The sequence below is a fragment of the Metopolophium dirhodum genome, chromosome 2 (assembly GCF_019925205.1).
Source record: "Metopolophium dirhodum isolate CAU chromosome 2, ASM1992520v1, whole genome shotgun sequence".
Lineage (NCBI taxonomy): Eukaryota > Metazoa > Arthropoda > Insecta > Hemiptera > Aphididae > Metopolophium > Metopolophium dirhodum.
In genome coordinates this window covers 37065546-37084840 of record NC_083561.1, presented here as the reverse complement: position 1 = coordinate 37084840, position 19295 = coordinate 37065546, and the positions used below count along the sequence as shown (strand labels likewise).

General features: G+C 27.7%; 1 protein-coding gene across 2 annotated transcripts; it reads right to left on the bottom strand.

Moving 5' to 3' along the window:
* Positions 1–5807: 5807 nt before the first annotated feature.
* LOC132938309 (glutamine synthetase-like) lies at positions 5808–18456 on the bottom strand. 2 transcript variants are annotated; one of them, XM_061005077.1, is made up of 8 exons: positions 18308–18456; positions 10847–11040; positions 9663–9824; positions 9018–9163; positions 8766–8894; positions 7541–7740; positions 7324–7463; positions 5808–6353 (listed from the first exon to the last, which is right to left on the bottom strand). In XM_061005077.1, exons 2-8 carry the CDS (start codon positions 11031–11033, stop codon positions 6205–6207), a joined length of 1113 nt encoding a protein of 370 aa, XP_060861060.1. In that variant the 5' UTR covers positions 11034–11040; positions 18308–18456; the 3' UTR covers positions 5808–6204. The 2 variants fall into 2 exon arrangements, with proteins under 2 accessions (XP_060861060.1, XP_060861059.1); XM_061005076.1 differs by lacking the exon at positions 18308–18456 and having other exon boundaries at positions 10847–11072.
* Positions 18457–19295: the final 839 nt, after the last annotated feature.

Below are 19295 nucleotides of genomic sequence, written 5' to 3'. Positions count from 1 at the left end.
CTCACCCATTCCCTTCTATTTAAAGTTTAAACAAGAAAAACAGCCAAATTGCCACGACTATGAACAGTGGCGTGCTGAACATTTATAAACCATGATGCCCAGTATATATTTCAGTACTAAGCAACTTTTTATCCTCTTAATATAATATATAGTACCTACGTCCTACATATAATTATTATGTGACTGTAAATATTTTAATTTTTGTTTTATGTTATTGGTTGCCATAATGTATCCAACCACCAATACAATTCCACCATTACGCCTAGGCATCCTAAAACCCCGTTTACCACGCCACTGAATGTGAAGAACCACTGACAATAGGACACCAATAACACAGTAACACTCCACCGCCGCATTACGATGATAAACGGCACATCCTAAGCCACCCCACCAACATGGAGCGAACAAAACGGCAGCTATTTTTAATTTTTTCAACTCCACCAATCTTATAAACCTATTGTAAAAAAAAAAAAAATCAATGTAAATATTATAATATATATATCTTAAATCTCATCAATAACGTAAAACAATTCGTAAAATATAATCCATTGTAATACTTGTAGGCTTAGCAGTCGAAGCCATTATTCTAATAAAAATAATACCTAAATATATATATATATATATAATATTTTATATTATTGTTATGTAAGTATGTAGTGAACTAATGCGAATGCGTGCATTTTAAACTTTAATATTAAAAAAAAAAAACAGGAAAATACTTTTTTTTGATAATATATTGTTAGTACCTATATCATTGAAAACGAAAACGAAAACAATTAATAATCGTAATAATATCATCATCCGGATCGATAATCATAATCCGGATTAAACGGATTACAACGTTTGTCTAAATCCGAATAGCCGGATAAAGATAATCCGAACGACGAATACGGATTTGGGGCAGTCCGTCGCCGACGCGGTTCACGTTCACGTCTGTGTAATCACACTGATTATACACACCGTATGCAGTTGCATAATGGCCGATTATTATTATTGGGCGGCAACTCTATCGCAGTAATTGTTCTGCACAGCGTCGTAAAATTCACAGCAATTATTTTGCCTGTGCAGTCATTTGTATATACCATAGTACAGTGTAAGTGTATATAATAAGTATGATGATAATTGTTATCCGTAGGCCATTATCTATAGCAGTCGGGCGATTAAACACTGTTGGTTGTGTTTGTGATTATTACAATATTTCACTATATAGGCATATTATTATTATCTACTTTATTTGACACGAAATGTGCTCGTGCGCGTATTATGTAATTCTTCTTATTTGTTGATAGTTTGTACTCGTCGTAACTGTACCTATGTATAATATCCATACCTTAGACGTTTCGAATCGTTAATATTATTTATTACTTAATGTATTTATCTATTCAAATATACAGAGTGATTCACCTCCACCTGTGACTTTTTTACATGCTCACCACCGTGTTTTAATTTAATAATGCATCTGTAACGCAGTTTTTCAATTAGCAAAATGTTTATACTAAGTAAAATAGTCCTTAAAAATGGTTTTACAAAAATATGAAATAGATGTAATATCGGGTCTAGTACCTACCAATCTATCATACTCGGACGATTTTTATAAAATATAAATAGGTATTGATAGAAAAATACAATTCGCTAACATTTTCAAATTACCATAGTTCTTATAATTTACATCATCAAACCCATTATTATGAATCTATTGTCCTTAGTAGTTAGTGCACAAAGTTAAATACTTAACTCAAAAAATACTCGTTTGAATTTTGATTTGGATACGCCAACATTTAAAGTAAAATCATCCGCCAAATAATTTACAATAGAAAAATGGGGATTATCATTTGAAGTTAAATAGAAGTTTGTATCTCCACAGAACACTTCTTGAATAGTACAAATTACAAAAGTTCTAAAGAATTTGAGAATCCGGTCTTAATGTATATTTAAAAATTTAAAAATCATATTTTGAATAACTGAATTATTAAAGAAAAAAAGTAGGTCAGCGCATTTCGGTGGTGGATGTTTATCCATCGTCCCTTCGGGCCTAGGATAGGATAGTGTAATTTTACTGTATTCGATTTGAATGCAATGATTGCATTCGATAAAAAACGATTCTGAGCGGACGAGAGAATCTTTTTTATTTAATTTTATTCGTTTCTATGGTGATAAACAAAGCGTTTTAAGAACAGCTCAAGAGCGATTTATATAAATAGGTAATTTATATAATTATAATTAGGAAATATTATAAAAAAGAAAAAAATATAAAAGAAAAGAAAAAAATAATAGGTCACTCAAATGTTTTGAAAATGTTACCATGTCTAGGTATAGATAATATAAGTAAACAACCCAAATTTCAAATTTTTACGAATGTTTTTAACCGAATTACAACAAAAAAACAAAATGTCTATAAATAGCTCAAAAATGGCTAACATTTTCCGAACTTTAAACCAAAAATCCAAAATACAACAAAAAATATCTCTTTTCATTTGAAGCAATATTTCTGGTAGAAAACGTCGTCCGTAACTATTTAATATTATAAAATCGTGAAATCGCACGTTTCTTCTCCTTTAACCGCTTTTATTTCGAGTAGCGTTTCGAAAATCGAAAAATGACTTCTCTAAAGTACCAGCTCAAGAACATTACCTTTCAGAAAAGATGCTATACTTGATACTTTTGAGCAAGTTTAGAGGGAGAAAAAGTGTTTACAGAATAAAAAAGAAAAAGAAATAAATATCATTGTAAAGCCATTACATTCCTCGCTCCGCTCAGAATCTAAAAGGGACGATGAGCATATTTGTTGAATTACCTTGTATAATAGGTCCTATAGGTACGTGTGCATAGATTTTATTAATAGATATATTATCATATCTGGACATCTGGTATGCCTATTACCTGCAGGGTTACCTTTTATATTATACATTATAAACCTCTTCCGTAATCTTTAACTTACCTACTCCTATTGTATTATTTGTGGGGGGATCAACAATTAATATACAGTTATTACCTATTATTCTAATGATTCAATTGAACAATTGAAGACCACTAAGCCTTGCTTAATACTTTAAGTATATATTATAATAGTAACTATAGACAGTAGAGGACAGGCGTCAAGATCACATGTCCCCGATTGTATTAGGTACCCAATAAAAGTTTATTCGTTTAAGTAAATAATAACTATTGTTATTGTATCTAGGTAGGTACTTAAATTTTTTTTATTGTAAAATCATCAACACTATTATATCCAAGTGTGGATTAATTTGATAAAAATTGAGTAAGTACCTTATTACTATGACTTATTTTACTATAGGTAAGTGAAGTGTTTAATTGCGCAGAGTTCATAATATGCTGCAACACAAAATATTATCCGCCTAAACATAATTTATTTAAAAGAACGTACATTTTGGCATATCAAGTACCTATAAATTAAATACATCATAATATAATAAATATTAAATTTACTCAAAAACACATACCTCCTACACTAAAATTTCAATAAAAGTGAAAAATACAAATTCATGTTTTTATATACCTATTATTAAATATATAGGTTAGGTACCTACTATACCAATAGGTATTATAAAAAAACTTACAATATTGTTTTTTTTATTTATTTATTTGTACGGAAAAACTTCATTCACAATCAATAAGGATAATAATTTTGACTGTAGCACTGTAGCAGTTGAACACAAGAAAAATAAAGAATAACAATAAAAAAAGTTCCACATGATAGATATTGAATACATATATATAGGAGGGGTTTGGTTTAGTGCAGTTACAAATTTAACATAATTCCAACAGCATTTATCACAACAAGAATTTTTCGATCGAACCTTGGGTTGAATTTAACCCATTTCTTATCTAAGGTTTTTTAATACACTATTAGTATACACTTGGACTGAAAAATGATTTGGTTTGTTTAGGTCAAGTTTAATTTTATAGTTTTATGGATATTTTTCTATTTTATGACATCAGGAATATTTGAACATCATATTTATCGCGCGTTTTCAAATACCTATACACATATACCTAGCCCGATGTAGATAGTATTATACAATTAATTTAAGTACCTATTTACAGGTTCACTGGATACTCATCAAATGTGTTAATATTAAATATAATATCGCCTTACAAATAATAATTTACATTTTATCAAAAGTAAATTGTTTATATTAATTTGTATAATATTGTATATTATGTAGGTACCCATGTGGTCCCAGAAAAAGTGGCAGTTGCAGCGCCGCCTATGAAGTGTTTCACTATTTACGACATTATAGGTAGGTACCTGCTACCTATTAAAAATAAATCGTTTAAGCTATTCATATCTTTTCGTATTACATTATTATAACCACCTTAGATATTAATTGATTTATATTTTCATCTTCAAAAGACTATCTTCTTTTAATTATTGTTTTCGTCTATTTTACGCCTAAAATCTACATAATATTATTATATTTTGAATTTTTTAATACTTATAACTAGATGCGGATCGGAGCGGATCGGCGACGGTATTATAAATGTACACAAAGCCATTCAACAAACACAATAACCCCCCCTCCCCCCTTAAAATTGCATTAATTAAAATTTGGATTTTTGGATTTTTTAGCCATAAATATAATGACCATATTTTCAAATATTTAGATTTTAATATCATTTAAGGAGAGCTTTTTCGAGACTTCTGCCATTACAGTAAATCAGTATTAATTCGATGATTTGTTTGAAAATGTTGACGTTTTAAATCAAAATTTAAAGAAGTAGGTTTTGAGTTATTACAATAATTGTATGTTGGTCCCTACTAAGAAAAGTACTTTGTTAGTCTTCAATAATAATGTTACTGCACAAGTGTCACTAGGGGTGATCAGAGGGGGCTCTATTCCCCATCCAAGAAAAAAATGACTCATAGCCGCTCTCAAAATAAATTAATCTTCGAACTTGTATGATATCAATTCAAAATTAATAAAAATACTAATTAACAGTGCACAGTAAAATTCTGCAGGTGGCTGCACTTATTCAAGGTCAATGCTATTATACCTAAAAATATCACCGCAATAGACATAACTTCATAAGACATTTTGTAATTTGTATTTGTTTAATGTTCTGTAAAGTGTATTTTTATTTTGTTGTCAAGTTTTATATTGATCTATTCCATCGTGAACACCAATAACACTAATAACATACCCTATTCAGTCAAAATTAAAAGTATATTATGCACTCATTTTTAAAAAAAATTTTGCAAACGATAGTACATATGATGACTGACTTTAAATTTGTATGAAAAACTTGAAACAAGTCTTGTTGTATTGAACACTTTCTTTGCTAATAAAAGAAAAATGAAACTAGAGCATAACAATTATTATTTTATTATTTAAAATTTTTCATAGTATAAATATACAATGAATAAGGGGTGGGGGGGGGCGCACAAATCTCCAATGTGTTTATTTTTTAGAAAAGTGTATGGAGTTGCTTCAGCTTCTTGGGGTTTTCTGGTTACATGAAGTATAACATATAAGTAATATTTAGTATAGTATCAACTTATTAATCGTTACAAATTAAAAAAAAAAATTATTTGTATTTATATAGATAATCATTATAATTATTTTTAAATACCTAATCATAACTCCCAAATCGATATCTTCATAACATATTATCATCAACCTATTCTCCTATACTAGGAACAATTATTGTATCAATTATTATTCGAAATAAGTTATAATTCAATATTGACATATATAATTATAGGTTATAGGTACTGTTTAATGGTTTCGCTATTTTTATAGGATTATAATATATAACAGTGTTTACTGATTAGTGAAACAAATAAATCAAGTCATTGGTATATTGTTTAAACATTTCATAATTTTAAATTAACAAAAATATAATTTTTCACAAATGCTTTTCCCCAAAAATAAATTGTAAAATAAATTTGCACAAAAATAACAGTGGGTATATACATGATAACAAAACCATATAATAAACCGTTTGTTAGTATAAATGTATAAATAATAAAATATGTAAAAATCAACATGTCTTTTTAGACTCATTAAAATGCAATATTGTTTTTGGTCTTGAAATTAAAATTAAAAATTGTAACATAATATCATGCAGTGCCTAACAATAGTTCTATATTATTATAAATATGAGATAATGTTTTTTATTTTCAAGGTGGGGCGATATTTATGTTTATCTTGCTGGGTATAGGTTATTATCTTAATATTTTCTTTATTCATTTAGGCACACGGTGCGTACAATGACTTCGGTCACTCTGTATGGGTCGCAGTTGGACGCTGGTCTACGATCTTCTAAGTAACCCTTCTTCTCTTCAGCACAACCACGAGGAATACGAATACTGGCACCACGGTTAGCCACGCCTAGAACAATAACAAACACTTTTTTAGATATATTTTTACAGATGATAATGTGAACTTAGTATTACAACTCAGTATCAAAGGCTGAATTTAACCAATGACTTTTATTTCTTTTCGAGTAAAAATGATGTGATCTTATTAAATTTTACTTTAGGAAATGTTACAGTTAAAAATTCATGTTTAGTGTGTATGCGAATTATAACTTTGAAAAAATATAAGTTATTTTTATTATATTCAAAAAACAAATTAAAAGATTTAAAACAAAAACTCCCGTCAAATATATATAGCATGATTCACCAAGGATTCCATTTTTTTTGTAAAAAAATGTAGTTATTCAAAATCTAATTTTTTGAATTTGTAAATATACCTACTTTAAGTCAGTGTATTATTATACATCAACATTTCCAAAAAAATTATCCACTAAATAATTTACAGTAAAATTGAGGGGGTCTCATTTAAAAAACATTTTAGTAGGACAAAATATTTCAATAATTTAAAAAAATTGGTCTTAAAATAGGTATATTTAAAATTATAAAAAACAGAATTTGAATTAATTGATTATTAAATGAAAAAATGTGTGTGAGCATGCTTGGTGCTTGGAGCCTCACTTATCGGTAGCATTTTATTTTAAATTAAATTAAATTGAAATCAGATATTAAATTATTGGGTATTTTATTAATAATATATTCTTTTAGAACATATTTAAAACGTAGGCTTAAAGGCAGTTTTTTCTGTCGTTTTTAATGTATATTGTATAAAATAATTTTTTTCAAAAGTTTTTGTATAGCTGTTTAATGGGACTTTTAAAAATTTTCAAAAACTTTTTCGACTTCTGCAGTTGGTGCGCATTAGTGTACTAGGTGTAATATTATAGGTGTTTCAATGGAACTTTTTGAAATATCTAAAACTTTTTTGATCACTGCAGTTAGTACGCATTAGTGTAGTACTATATTAGGTACAGCTAAGTACTAACCAGCCGAGAAATCGTGAATGGAAGAAGTTTCGTGTCTTCCGGTCAAACGACGCTCGTTGTCTTTGCCTTCGTTGGGATCGTACGCCTTAATATGTCTCATATGTTGTTTGGACAATTTGTCAATAGCCTTTTCGATTTCACTAAAACAATAATTAATCATTAAGATTACAATTTTAAAACGCTTAAAAATAAATCATCGATTCAAAGTATAACTTACATTATTCCATTGTTTTCTCTCATAGTTTGAGTTGAGAAATTACAATGTGCACCTGCACCATTCCAATCTCCTGGTACTGGTTTTGGGTCAAGTGTTACCACAATGCCAAACTCTTCAGCAATACGGTGCAGTAAGAAACGAGCCATCCATAAATGATCACCAATGCTAATACCTTCACATGGTCCAACTTGGAATTCCCACTGAAATATACAATTAATTTAATTATCTTACACACTATAATATAAGTCGATACTAAGACAATAATATTTACAATTCAGTTTTTAATACATTGGTAATAAAATAGCTGTAGTATACTATTATTACTGATTCATAAATGATAAACATAAATAATGTTATGTAATATTAATCTTTGATGTTTATTCTGGGTGATTATTTAACAGTTAACAGTTAACACTAAACACTCATTACTTAAAATATTTTATATTACACAGTTTAAAATCACATCACAAAACAATTTTTTTTTTGAAAAATACAATTTCTTATTACAAATCAGATCTGTTGATTTATAAAAATCGAATTTCAAACGAGTATAGTTAATTTACATATTACATATTTAAAGTTAAGATGAGAAAAATATCATATTTTTTTTCAAATAGGTTCCTATGTTGTTTTATAATGTATTCAAATTGTATGTAAAACTGAAACTTTAATACTTTTTGAGATAATGAGTTGGTATTTATTGTTAAAAGAACTGTCCCGCAAAGTCACTAAAAATGAAAAGTGTAAAATGTTTCAATAATTTGATTGCACATTTCTCAGGTGTCTCGAGCAGTGAGCAGTACACACATTTAAGTTAGTACAATCAAGTATCAGAAATATTGAATTAAAAAGAAGTTTAATGTTTTTGAAACAAGAGTGTCTTCAAAAATTCAACTTTGCAAGAAATTCGATTCAAATTTGACAACAATATTACTTACACCGTTCAATCCGGTGAAGGTTGAACGGGTTTTTTTACGATAAAATCAACGTGTTTTGTTTTTTTTCAAATAATTACCAGTAAAAAAATTCGAACCGTCTGCGTTTACCGTCGCAGACGGCGTTATGTACCTACGATATAGTATCATAATATACGACTCCCGCAAAAGGTATATTTAGGTAGGTATTAATAAAATATGTAAATTATAAATTTCCGCGTTGGCGAACGCCCGTAAAGCCGTAAATGCATAATATTAATGAGCTTGTGCAGTGTATATTATATAGGTACCTGAGCTGGCATAACTTCGGCATTCTCTCCAGATATGTTGATTCCGGCATACAGACATGCACGATAATGAGCCTCGACAATGTCACGTCCGTACACTTTATCAGCGCCAACACCACAATAGTACGGGCCCTGTATACGCACATAATTTCAGTTTTTACCAACGGCCGCAAAGTGGCTGTATTATAATGTTCCATGACATGACGTGTACCTGGGTACACGTCACATCCGTCAAGACGTGTACGCGAAACGTACCTGGGGACCCGGGAATCCAGTCTTTGGCCATCCGAACGGTTTGCCGTCAGTGTCGAGTAACGTGTATTCTTGTTCGATGCCAAACCACGGTTTTTGGTCGGCAGCTTTAGTCATGGCTTCCAAAGCGGCTTTACGGTGATTTGTACCTGTAAATATAAAAACAATTTTAATGACATTTCATACTGCAGTTGCGCTGCAGCTGGAGTGTCGACATGATATTATTATTATATTAATCATATACTATGTATATCCCGTTCGCCTGGCGGTACCAATACGCGTATAATATATTGTATAAGTTACATTATGCGGTAACATCGATTTGTATATTTCGTATTGAGACACACTCGTAAGATCATCGGGCCGATTATTCCTAATCGTTGAAAAATACACGTAACATACCCACCCGTTCGCTGTTCTAAGAGCACAAAATCAGTATCGAATATTGAGTATTGCCGATATTTGTAATAAAAAAAAAAATATGCGTGTGATCTATTTGTCCACGATTTTTGACAGTGGTTTTATCGGTCTTTATAGAAAAAAAAAAAAAAAAATGGTGAAAGTAGGAATCGGCCGTATTGTTCTTACGAGTGTCAATAGTTTTTAAAAATTTTTGTCAATATTACATCGTATCATATTTTTTATTACCAGTTGGAGTGTGATCGTGTTTGTATGTTTCGCACATGACAAGTTTGTTTGGTGCCAACCTGAACGGGTCGTTAAAAATGGCCACTGGATACAAAAATGTATCCGAGTTTTCTCCTTGCGATTGGTACGTAGAGCTTCCATCGTAATTCCACACAGGGAGTTCTGTATTAAAATAGCAAATGCCAAATATTAAAGTTTAAAACTAGGTAATCGAGTACACTTAAACGATAATATTATTTTAAGTAGGCGGCCCATTATTTTCTTTCGTCAATTTATTTTGGTTAGGTTTTACCTTACCGAAATATACAACAATTTAATTGTAAATTACTAAACAGTATTAACCTATACTAATTGAATGAAAATATTTATCAATATTTTTTTAACAGTAAATTCAGTTTTATTTTTATAGCTATTTTCTATTCTCAATATTGCTAAATAAACTTAATATTTCAATCACAGTAAAATGTAAATATACCTACTATATAGGTATTATTTTTGTCTATTCATTACAAAGGAAGAAAGGAGTACTTATATATAAATGTATAGTAGATAGATTGATTGATGGAATATTTTTATTTTATTTTACTATTAGTATCATTATATTATTATCCGATTGCGTGTTCAAAACACGATTAATATTCATTTTTTTCTATTCCAGAGTAATAATTATGATTAATCGATCAAATATACGTTTCATTGTTATATTTTGATATTTCATACTGACGGCTATTAATTGTCATTTGTCTGTTTTTGTTTGCGAATTACAATCAAGGTTAGAACAAACCATTTAGTCCTTGACTATGAATTACTTATATAATAGGTTACAAACGACGACGTCAATTTACTGAAATAATTATATTAGTATTCACACGCAGTGAACATAGGGAACAAAACAAATTGTATAATATTATGTTTTAACAGGATATCCTAATTCCGCCGACCCACCCAATATAAATAGTGACCTAAAAACATATAAATTTAAGATAAAAAAAATGTTTAACGAATTAGATTAACTAGTCAGATATATGGTTAGTACACTACGACGAGATTGATACAAATGTAATTTATACGTATATTTATGTTTATTTTGTACAACGTTGTAATTTATAATGTATATAGTATATTATACATTATACATAGCAGATAGTTATTATAATATATATCAAATTAGATACACGACATACCTTCGGGTTTTGTAGGAATAAAGTCTAGTGTTCTAGACTTGGCTCTAAGATCTTGTCCAGTCCCGTCAATCCATACGTACATGACTTGTACCTTATCCTTTGGTTGGGGCAGCTGTTGAAATCTAGCCGCAACAGCTTTGTTGATAACATAGTTGGGAGAAGTTTCCAATAATCCGTTTCCCGGCATGGCTGAACTGGAAAATGCATTCATTGTTAATATTACAATGTCTACCGATACTTGGATTGAATAAAAAATTATATCCAGGGTTATTCCTACAAAACTATGATGTTTATTTAGAAAATTGTTACGAAAACATAAAATATAAAAGATACATTTCCAGAAAACTATTTTTCTAAATTTCAATAATAATAATACAAATAATTTTACTTTTGTGTATGTATCCATACATGTTTTATTATTCATTAGATTATGTGACCTACATGGCAATGCTATTGCATATAAGCTTAATATTATAATATAATATATATAAGTATTTTTTTTTTATACTATTCTTACAAGTTACATTAGGTAGGAACAAGACGATTGCACGGCATATGTTTAATTCATTGTCAATATTACACTTACACAACTACCTGCTTAACCATATTATATACATGCGTATTTAACTACGGATGACCTAGAGATGTGTTTTTATGATCAACAAAAAAATAGTTTGTAACGTGTAAAATCAGTAATCCGATGATAAACAAAACGATTACCTACGATGACTTTATATTGAAGAAAATATTACAATGATATATAGGTACGTCAGTGATTACACCTAGATATACCTGTGTTGTTTACTCACCTTAATTACGCAAATAAGTGGTTATTTAAAATGTATTATTTTTGTGTACGCCGCAAGTAGGTATAAAGATTAAATTTAGATAGGTGGGTATAGTAAACAGGCAGTATAATTATTGTGTGTTTAACGTTTAAAATTGGTTGTTTTAATATGCAATGTATTTGTACTCACTCCCTCTCACACTGTCTGTCTACGACGATAATTTGAAGTTTTTCACAAATCAAAACGCACGGAATGACTACTACTATTTTACATTTAAGAAACAAACGTTTCGTCGGGACCGCGCAGAACTGGAGCACGAGGAGAGATACTATAGTGGCGCCAGTTATTGATTGGGGCGAATTTCAGTATATACGAAGTCCAAAGCCGACCAAAAGTGACTGGGGCGGAATTGCTTATAATATCGTACTATGTTTTACTATATATGCACACGATATAATAATATGCTTATATGCGCGTGATTGTTTTTCATCTATACAACAATAATAATAATTGCTCTCAACGATAAACGCGTGTAACAATGACGTGTTTGCAAACCGTTAAAATTGTAATAATAATACATCAAAAATATCCGACAAATGTGTATATTTAACCTAATTATTTATAATCGAATAACGGTATAACATAATTAGGTATAATATTGTCGTTTACTCGTTTAAATAATTAGTGAATTACGTGCGATTTATTGGACTTAAGCGAGTTTGCAGCAGCAGTTGTTTTTGAATAGAAAACACTTTCCCCCGATTATTGCGTCTATGTTTATGTTTATTTGTATGTAAAATTTTATAATTTTCAATTAGATAACGAATATTTATATAAGGCCCCACCACATAATATATTATATGCCATAAAAATATATTTTTTCCCGATGTTTTTTTTATTTTTGTATTTTTTTGCAAGTCTAATAAATACTTTAAGTATAGATGGCAGTCCCTAAAATTGAGTGTAGTGCGACAACACTTTGTGTAGTACGAAATTTAAAAGTGTGTTGTTCTAATTAAACCTTTATAATAATTTTATGTATAATTTTATATCTTCACATATTTTTAAATATTTTAATGGTTTTTTTTGCCAAACCACATTTTAATTATTATCTGCAACACAGGCACACAGTAAACAATATTTTGAATTGTTACGTCTTATATTCTTATTATAGTTATTATTATTCATTGTTATTGAGAATAGCTATTTTTATTATTATCAGCTTAGTAGTGAACGGTGGTATATAGTATTTAGTGCTTATCTAGAAATAATTTAGATTTTACCGATTCGGGACTATGTGTGTAGTACGAAAATTTGGATATTTTAGGGACTGATAGATGGTATAATGTATATATATCTATGTATATCTATATATAGATATAATATACTACTATATAATATTGAAAAATAACTAATTATCATGATCGTTATATCATCGTGTTTAAGCGTTTTAAAACCGGTTTCTTTTTAGTGATGGTAAAAACTAAAAGAGGATTGTTTAGCAATACCAGTTAAACTAGTCACTAGCAAAAGAAAGCCCTACAGGTATAAAGTAAAAATTGCAATTAGACAACACTGTAGGTACAAAATTCGGAGAACGTAAACAAAATATACGATGGATTATATTATTACCACCAGATATCAACACACCATTTTTCTAACATAAAAAAAATCATATCTCGCGTCGGTTAGCATCAAATTGCATACAACTTTTGTATTAATTTCAATTTTAAACACATCAAAAGAAATTAACGATGTCTACGGTTCCTATTGGATTTAAACGATAATGATGATTTATGTATTTGATTAATTTTAAAGATCTTTTAATACCATATTATCTGTTTATTGTTTAATTAAACATAAAAAGTCTGATAAAATAACAAAATATGATTTTAATTATAAACGAACCCAATTGTATAAGGAATATTTTAATACGCAGGTTAGAAGGTTAACTAAATATATATACTATAACATTATTATGTCTAAACTCTAAATGCATACATAAAATGTAACAATACATATCTTAGAGTTTAAAATTAAATAACGATTACGTAATATTCTCAATGTATGTAGGTCCCTACATTTGAATGAAAAATACAATTCTTACTTGACTTAGATAAATAAATAATAACTATATGATGATATATCATATAAAAGTAATTCAAACGTAACAAACGTTCTGTTTGTGAACATTTAAGCCTAGGTACATTGACTATAATATTATATCAAACGAGCAGAGGATAGCGAACTGAATAATATTTATCTAATCTAGTCTATTTATGATATTTCATAATACACAACAAACATACACATCGTATATTATGATAGATTATATAACATTCAATAGCATCGATGTAAAATTATAACGTCAATTTCCAGGTTTAACTTTTCATATTACTTTCTTGCGATATATTATATTGATGGTAAAGTAATTATCTGCGAATTATTTTTTTTATAAAAATAAATTTTCATCAAACGTTAGAAATTTGAGTAGGTTTACTCTATACACCTAATATATAAGGTAGAACTTGATCAAGAAAAAAGCAATAAAAGAACGCCAAAATGTATTATATATTATTTACGGTCCCGGAGATTAAATTACTTATTGCGTATCATTTAGAAAAATATTTTAGAGGAGGTAGATTTCAACAAAATATGTTTTTTTTAAAAAGAGAAAATTGATTCTTCTACCCAAGGTAAGAATTCAAGCACAAAATTAATTTTTTTACAAAAGTTATTCTTGTATCGAATAATTTCCAATTTCACTTTCTATAGAAAGACGGTTATACGATGTATTTACGACCCACCTACTACCTACATATTATAGATTATTAAGTCATTATCATGTTATATATCCGTATGCAAGTTGTATCAAATGATATAATAGAACTTATAACATTGTGTACTATTATTGTAATAATTGCAGAGTTAAGACTATTTGTCAATTTGTTCACAAATATGTTTACATATTATATCATTACAATATTTATCATAAGGACGTCACTTATAAAAGTACATGTAGAACAGTAATACATCACATTACACAGAACATGCCTTAGATTATAAAAATATTTAATTATAAACAACATAATATCACTGTCCAATATAGATTCGAATTACACATTGAACATTTGATATCCCAGCTATACTGTGACTACAGAATTGTCGTCATTTTATAAGTTGATTTATATATATAATGTTATCTGTTTATGACTATATAATGCAATGCAAATTTTAATAGGTAGGTAGGTACACCGCATTAATGACAGAATAAAATGACGAAATGTGTAATCTTTATGTGGTCAGTTAGGACGTACCTAAATAAGTTATCACCGAATATATTTGTCTACAAACGTAAAATTATAACTTACTTCATATTATTAGTCATTACTATAATAATGAACATGATGTTGTAACGGTGAAAACCGATGGATATAATACAATTTAATGAATATTGACTAGGCGTCTAGGCACCTATATAGTAGATAATATGCTTACCTATAGATGGACCTATAAGTTTTTAAATTGCTCAACATCTCAAGTTTTAACACCGCCTACATGTTATGTTACAAAACAGTAAGAAGATAGATAGGCTAAACAAAAAAAAATGGTCATTCAAAATATGAAATTTATTCGGTTTTTATTATAATATTAATAAAATATAAATAAAAAAATGTACTATAATATTATTATAACTAAAGACCGGATTTATATTCTCTTAAAATACCTAAATATGATGCTAATATTCTCTAAAAAACCTTCAAATATTCTCATTATATTCTATTAAAAATGTAAAAAATATGCTAAAATATGCAAAAATAATCAATAAACATCATTATTTGCTTAAATATGCATTTTTTAATTTTTTTTTCCAGCATTATTTTAATAGGTAGTGAGGAATTAATTAGGTATTAAATATTGCGTATTCTAATGGAATACTATTGCACTTTAGTAAGAGTTAGAAATGATAAAAAAAATTGTAAATGTTCAAAAAAAAATTTTCTGGGTTCCATAATAATATTAAAATTTAAAATAAATACAAATTTTTTCTCACAATCTACGAAATATTCCAAAATATGCTAAATGGGTTAAATATTCTCTATCCATGAAATATTCTCAAATATGCAAAAAAAACTTTTTTCCTTAATTACAACTTATACATATTTTATACGTTATGATTGTGCATATAAAATTATAAACTATAAATACAAATAATAAATAATTAGTTATCTGGTATCAAAGTTCAGCGAATTAAAAGTATTATATAATAATTAATGGGCACTACAATTTGTGTTTTTTGTAATATTTATATGTATAGGTAATAGCGTTACAGAAATAAAACTGAAGGTGATAAACATAATAATATAATTAGAAGTATAATATAGTTTTAAAGTTTTCAATGTTGTTAACAAATGAGTATGCTATTGCCTGTTAGAATTTGACTGTTTCTCTTTTTAAATATGTCACATCTATTGACGAGCTGTATGACTATAATATATTAAAAACAGTTTTAGTACCCGCAAAAGTGTAAGAAAAAAAAGACAAACATATTAAGGAGAATCATTATAAATATGTTTTTTTTTATTTATGGTCAATTACCTCAGCTATATAAGAGTACCTAAGTACCTACTGTAAATTATACATAGTAGAAAACCAGTAAATGTCAAAATCTTACATTTTACAAAATGAAATAAAAATAGTCTATTGTGGAAGTATTTATTTATATCATAATAGTTTTTTTTTTCAATTCGTAATTACTAATTAATAATACTTAGATATCAAATCTGTGACAAAAAAAGCTGCTTTCAAAATAATCCTATTTTGGCAATTTAAACTACGGATTCCAATAAACGAGTATTAATTATTCACAAAAACGATAATGGTGTACTAGAAATATCAATTAAAAATAATGATAAACAAATGGCCAATCGATATTACAATAATAATATTATTGATAAGAAACTGATGGTAAAATATGTGTCTATTATAAAATATGTTTCTTTACGATTTTAAGGGACTCAGTTATGTATACTTTATAGTGGAAATCGGTTTCCCATGGCAACCAGAATATAGATTTTTCGGCTTGCCCCCAAATTACCTGTTAACGTTATGTGAATGACAAAAGCAAAAACCTTCGTTTATAACATCATACATCATAATATCATATGCTAACAAGTAACAGTACAATCGAAAGAAAGACAATTTATTGGGGTTTATGAATCTTACAAATTAAAAATCAATATAGGTAGGTGCACATTGTACAATTTATAATTTATATTAATATAAGAAGCGAAAATATATATAAGTCATTAAGACTGATAGAGATATTATTTGATTCTTTATCGTCTACAAATATAATGAACCTACATATTTTTACCATAAATCATTACTATTATCGATCAGCAACTATTCAATAATTATATTATTATAATAGTCCAATGACTGAGTATAATTACATCTGTTGTTTTGGTTTAATTTTAATTGACCAAATTAAAAAAATATCCGTGACATTATTAGCTGACGTATTTTCAATTTGTATTTCGAATAAACAAGTTATAATAATATACGATTTTTATTGTAAAGTCCATACTAGACAATGATTTCAGATTTTTAGATTAGATGTTTACAATTTTTTTTCTTGCCGAATATAATTTCATAATTTTATTTCAGCATATTATTTAAGAATCCTATTGATTACAGTTTTTATTTATTGTGTAGGTATATAGTCGTGATTCGTGAATATTTGGGAACCTAATATCTTGGTTGCATTATAATATATGAAAACATACATGGAAACCAGCTGCTATATAATACATACGTGCCTATAATTTAAATTTTGTACACAAGCTCAATAATTAATAATACGTGTACAACAGGTTTGTGTTGTAATATTTTTCTAACTAAAGTACTACACCCTTTAAATAGATGTTTCAAAAACCTATCAGTTATTTATTTAGATATATTCTTTCCGTGAAGACAAACATCAATTCAACAAAAACCATAATGATTTAAAAAGAAATCAAATATTTTATCAGATCAATAAAATATTAAATTTCCCATTTCAACAAAACCATTAATACATATTAATATATTATAATATTAGGTTTTACCATACCATCATCTACATGGTATCTACATGGTATATTATTTTAATATAAACCATAACATGATTTAAGTGTTATCATTTGAATTTAGTATAAGAACACGAGCATGTGTACATTGTTTTATTCCACAAGACAAAGAAACAAAAAAAATGTTCTTGAACTGATTTGGCTTCAAATGATGAATACAAAATAAGTGAGTTGTGAGTGACTATGTACAATATAATCCCTGGCTCAATGCCAAAACAATATAAATCTATTTATAATTTATATAATCGTACTATGAAAAAATAGAGACGAATAGTTATGGTTGATTTTTTATAAATATTGTATCATATTATTGAACAATGTCGATTGTTACCTAGCTTTAAAGTTACAAACGTTTGCAATTTCTCAAATATAATTGTATTAAACTATAATAATAAATAATATCATACTGTTTATTATTTATATTATGTGAGTATTAAAACATTTTAATAATTTTTCAAAGCTTATAAATACAGATCGATTAAGTAAAAGTGTAATAATTATTTTACATAATGTCTATATACAGTTTTTCAATAGGTACTCACGATGTGTTGTGGTGATGTTTAACTGTGAACGCGAAAACGTCGACTGTCAGGTAGTTGCGAGTTTGCGTCCTACCAAGAGAAGAACCACTTGTAGATTAAACATTTCATTTATAAAATAAAAGTGCAAGCGTAGAAGCGCATTAATTACACACAATATAATATGGGGGATATAATATTGGTAATGGACAAAAGTACAATATTTATTAATTTGCCGCAATTAATTTAATTTACAACAATTACAATAATTATTATAATTATTACCTATATAGGTAATAATATTAATCATTATTTATTTTAATATTTTTAAAAATCAAATATAGCGGTTATTTTAATTACTAAAGCATATTTAACCTAGATTAAATAAAAATATAACAAGCTATTTTTATCACTTGTTCATCTATTATTAATTATTTATTTTAAGCATTATTTTTAGAAATTTTCCGTTTTTTTTTTTAATATTACTAATTTTTAATACATAAACATGTACTCAATTCCTAATTTCCCTATTATTTTACCTTTGATTTAAGCTATTTTTTAAAAGTGTTATTTACAATTGTGGTAATATTTTAACTTTTAACTTTTAACTATACGACAATGTTATATTAATATTAATATTTAATTTTGATTCAAAATATAAGCAAATCCGATTCCTGTATTAAATATTTTCAATAAGATTATAGATCAGCTTTTCAATTTTACATTTACCATATTATATCAATATTATAATCATTTTTTTTTTGCTAGTAGGTAGGGTCCTTCATAAAATTAGTGGGGCTCCTTTTTCTATTTTTTTTAGATCCACCCATAATGTTGTACCAAATCTTATGTTACTTCTAAAATATCACTTATTAAAGTACACTATATTTTAATAAATAATAAACTTATATGACAAACAAGTAAACAAGTAATATTACCAATAAGTAAAAACCATGTTGTTGTAAAATGGAAATTTTATATATTCTTTAGTTCGTTCATTTTCAATTAATAA

Coding starts and splice junctions, on each gene's coding strand:
- LOC132938309 (XM_061005076.1), bottom strand. CDS start 11,057: ATGAATGCATTTTCCAGTTCAGCCATGCCGGGAAACGGATTATTGGAA. Junction 9,164..9,662: donor ACACGATCACACTCCAACTG/GTAATAAAAAAT, acceptor TTATATTTACAG/GTACAAATCACCGTAAAGCC. Junction 6,354..7,323: donor CATTCACGATTTCTCGGCTG/GTTAGTACTTAG, acceptor TTATTGTTCTAG/GCGTGGCTAACCGTGGTGCC.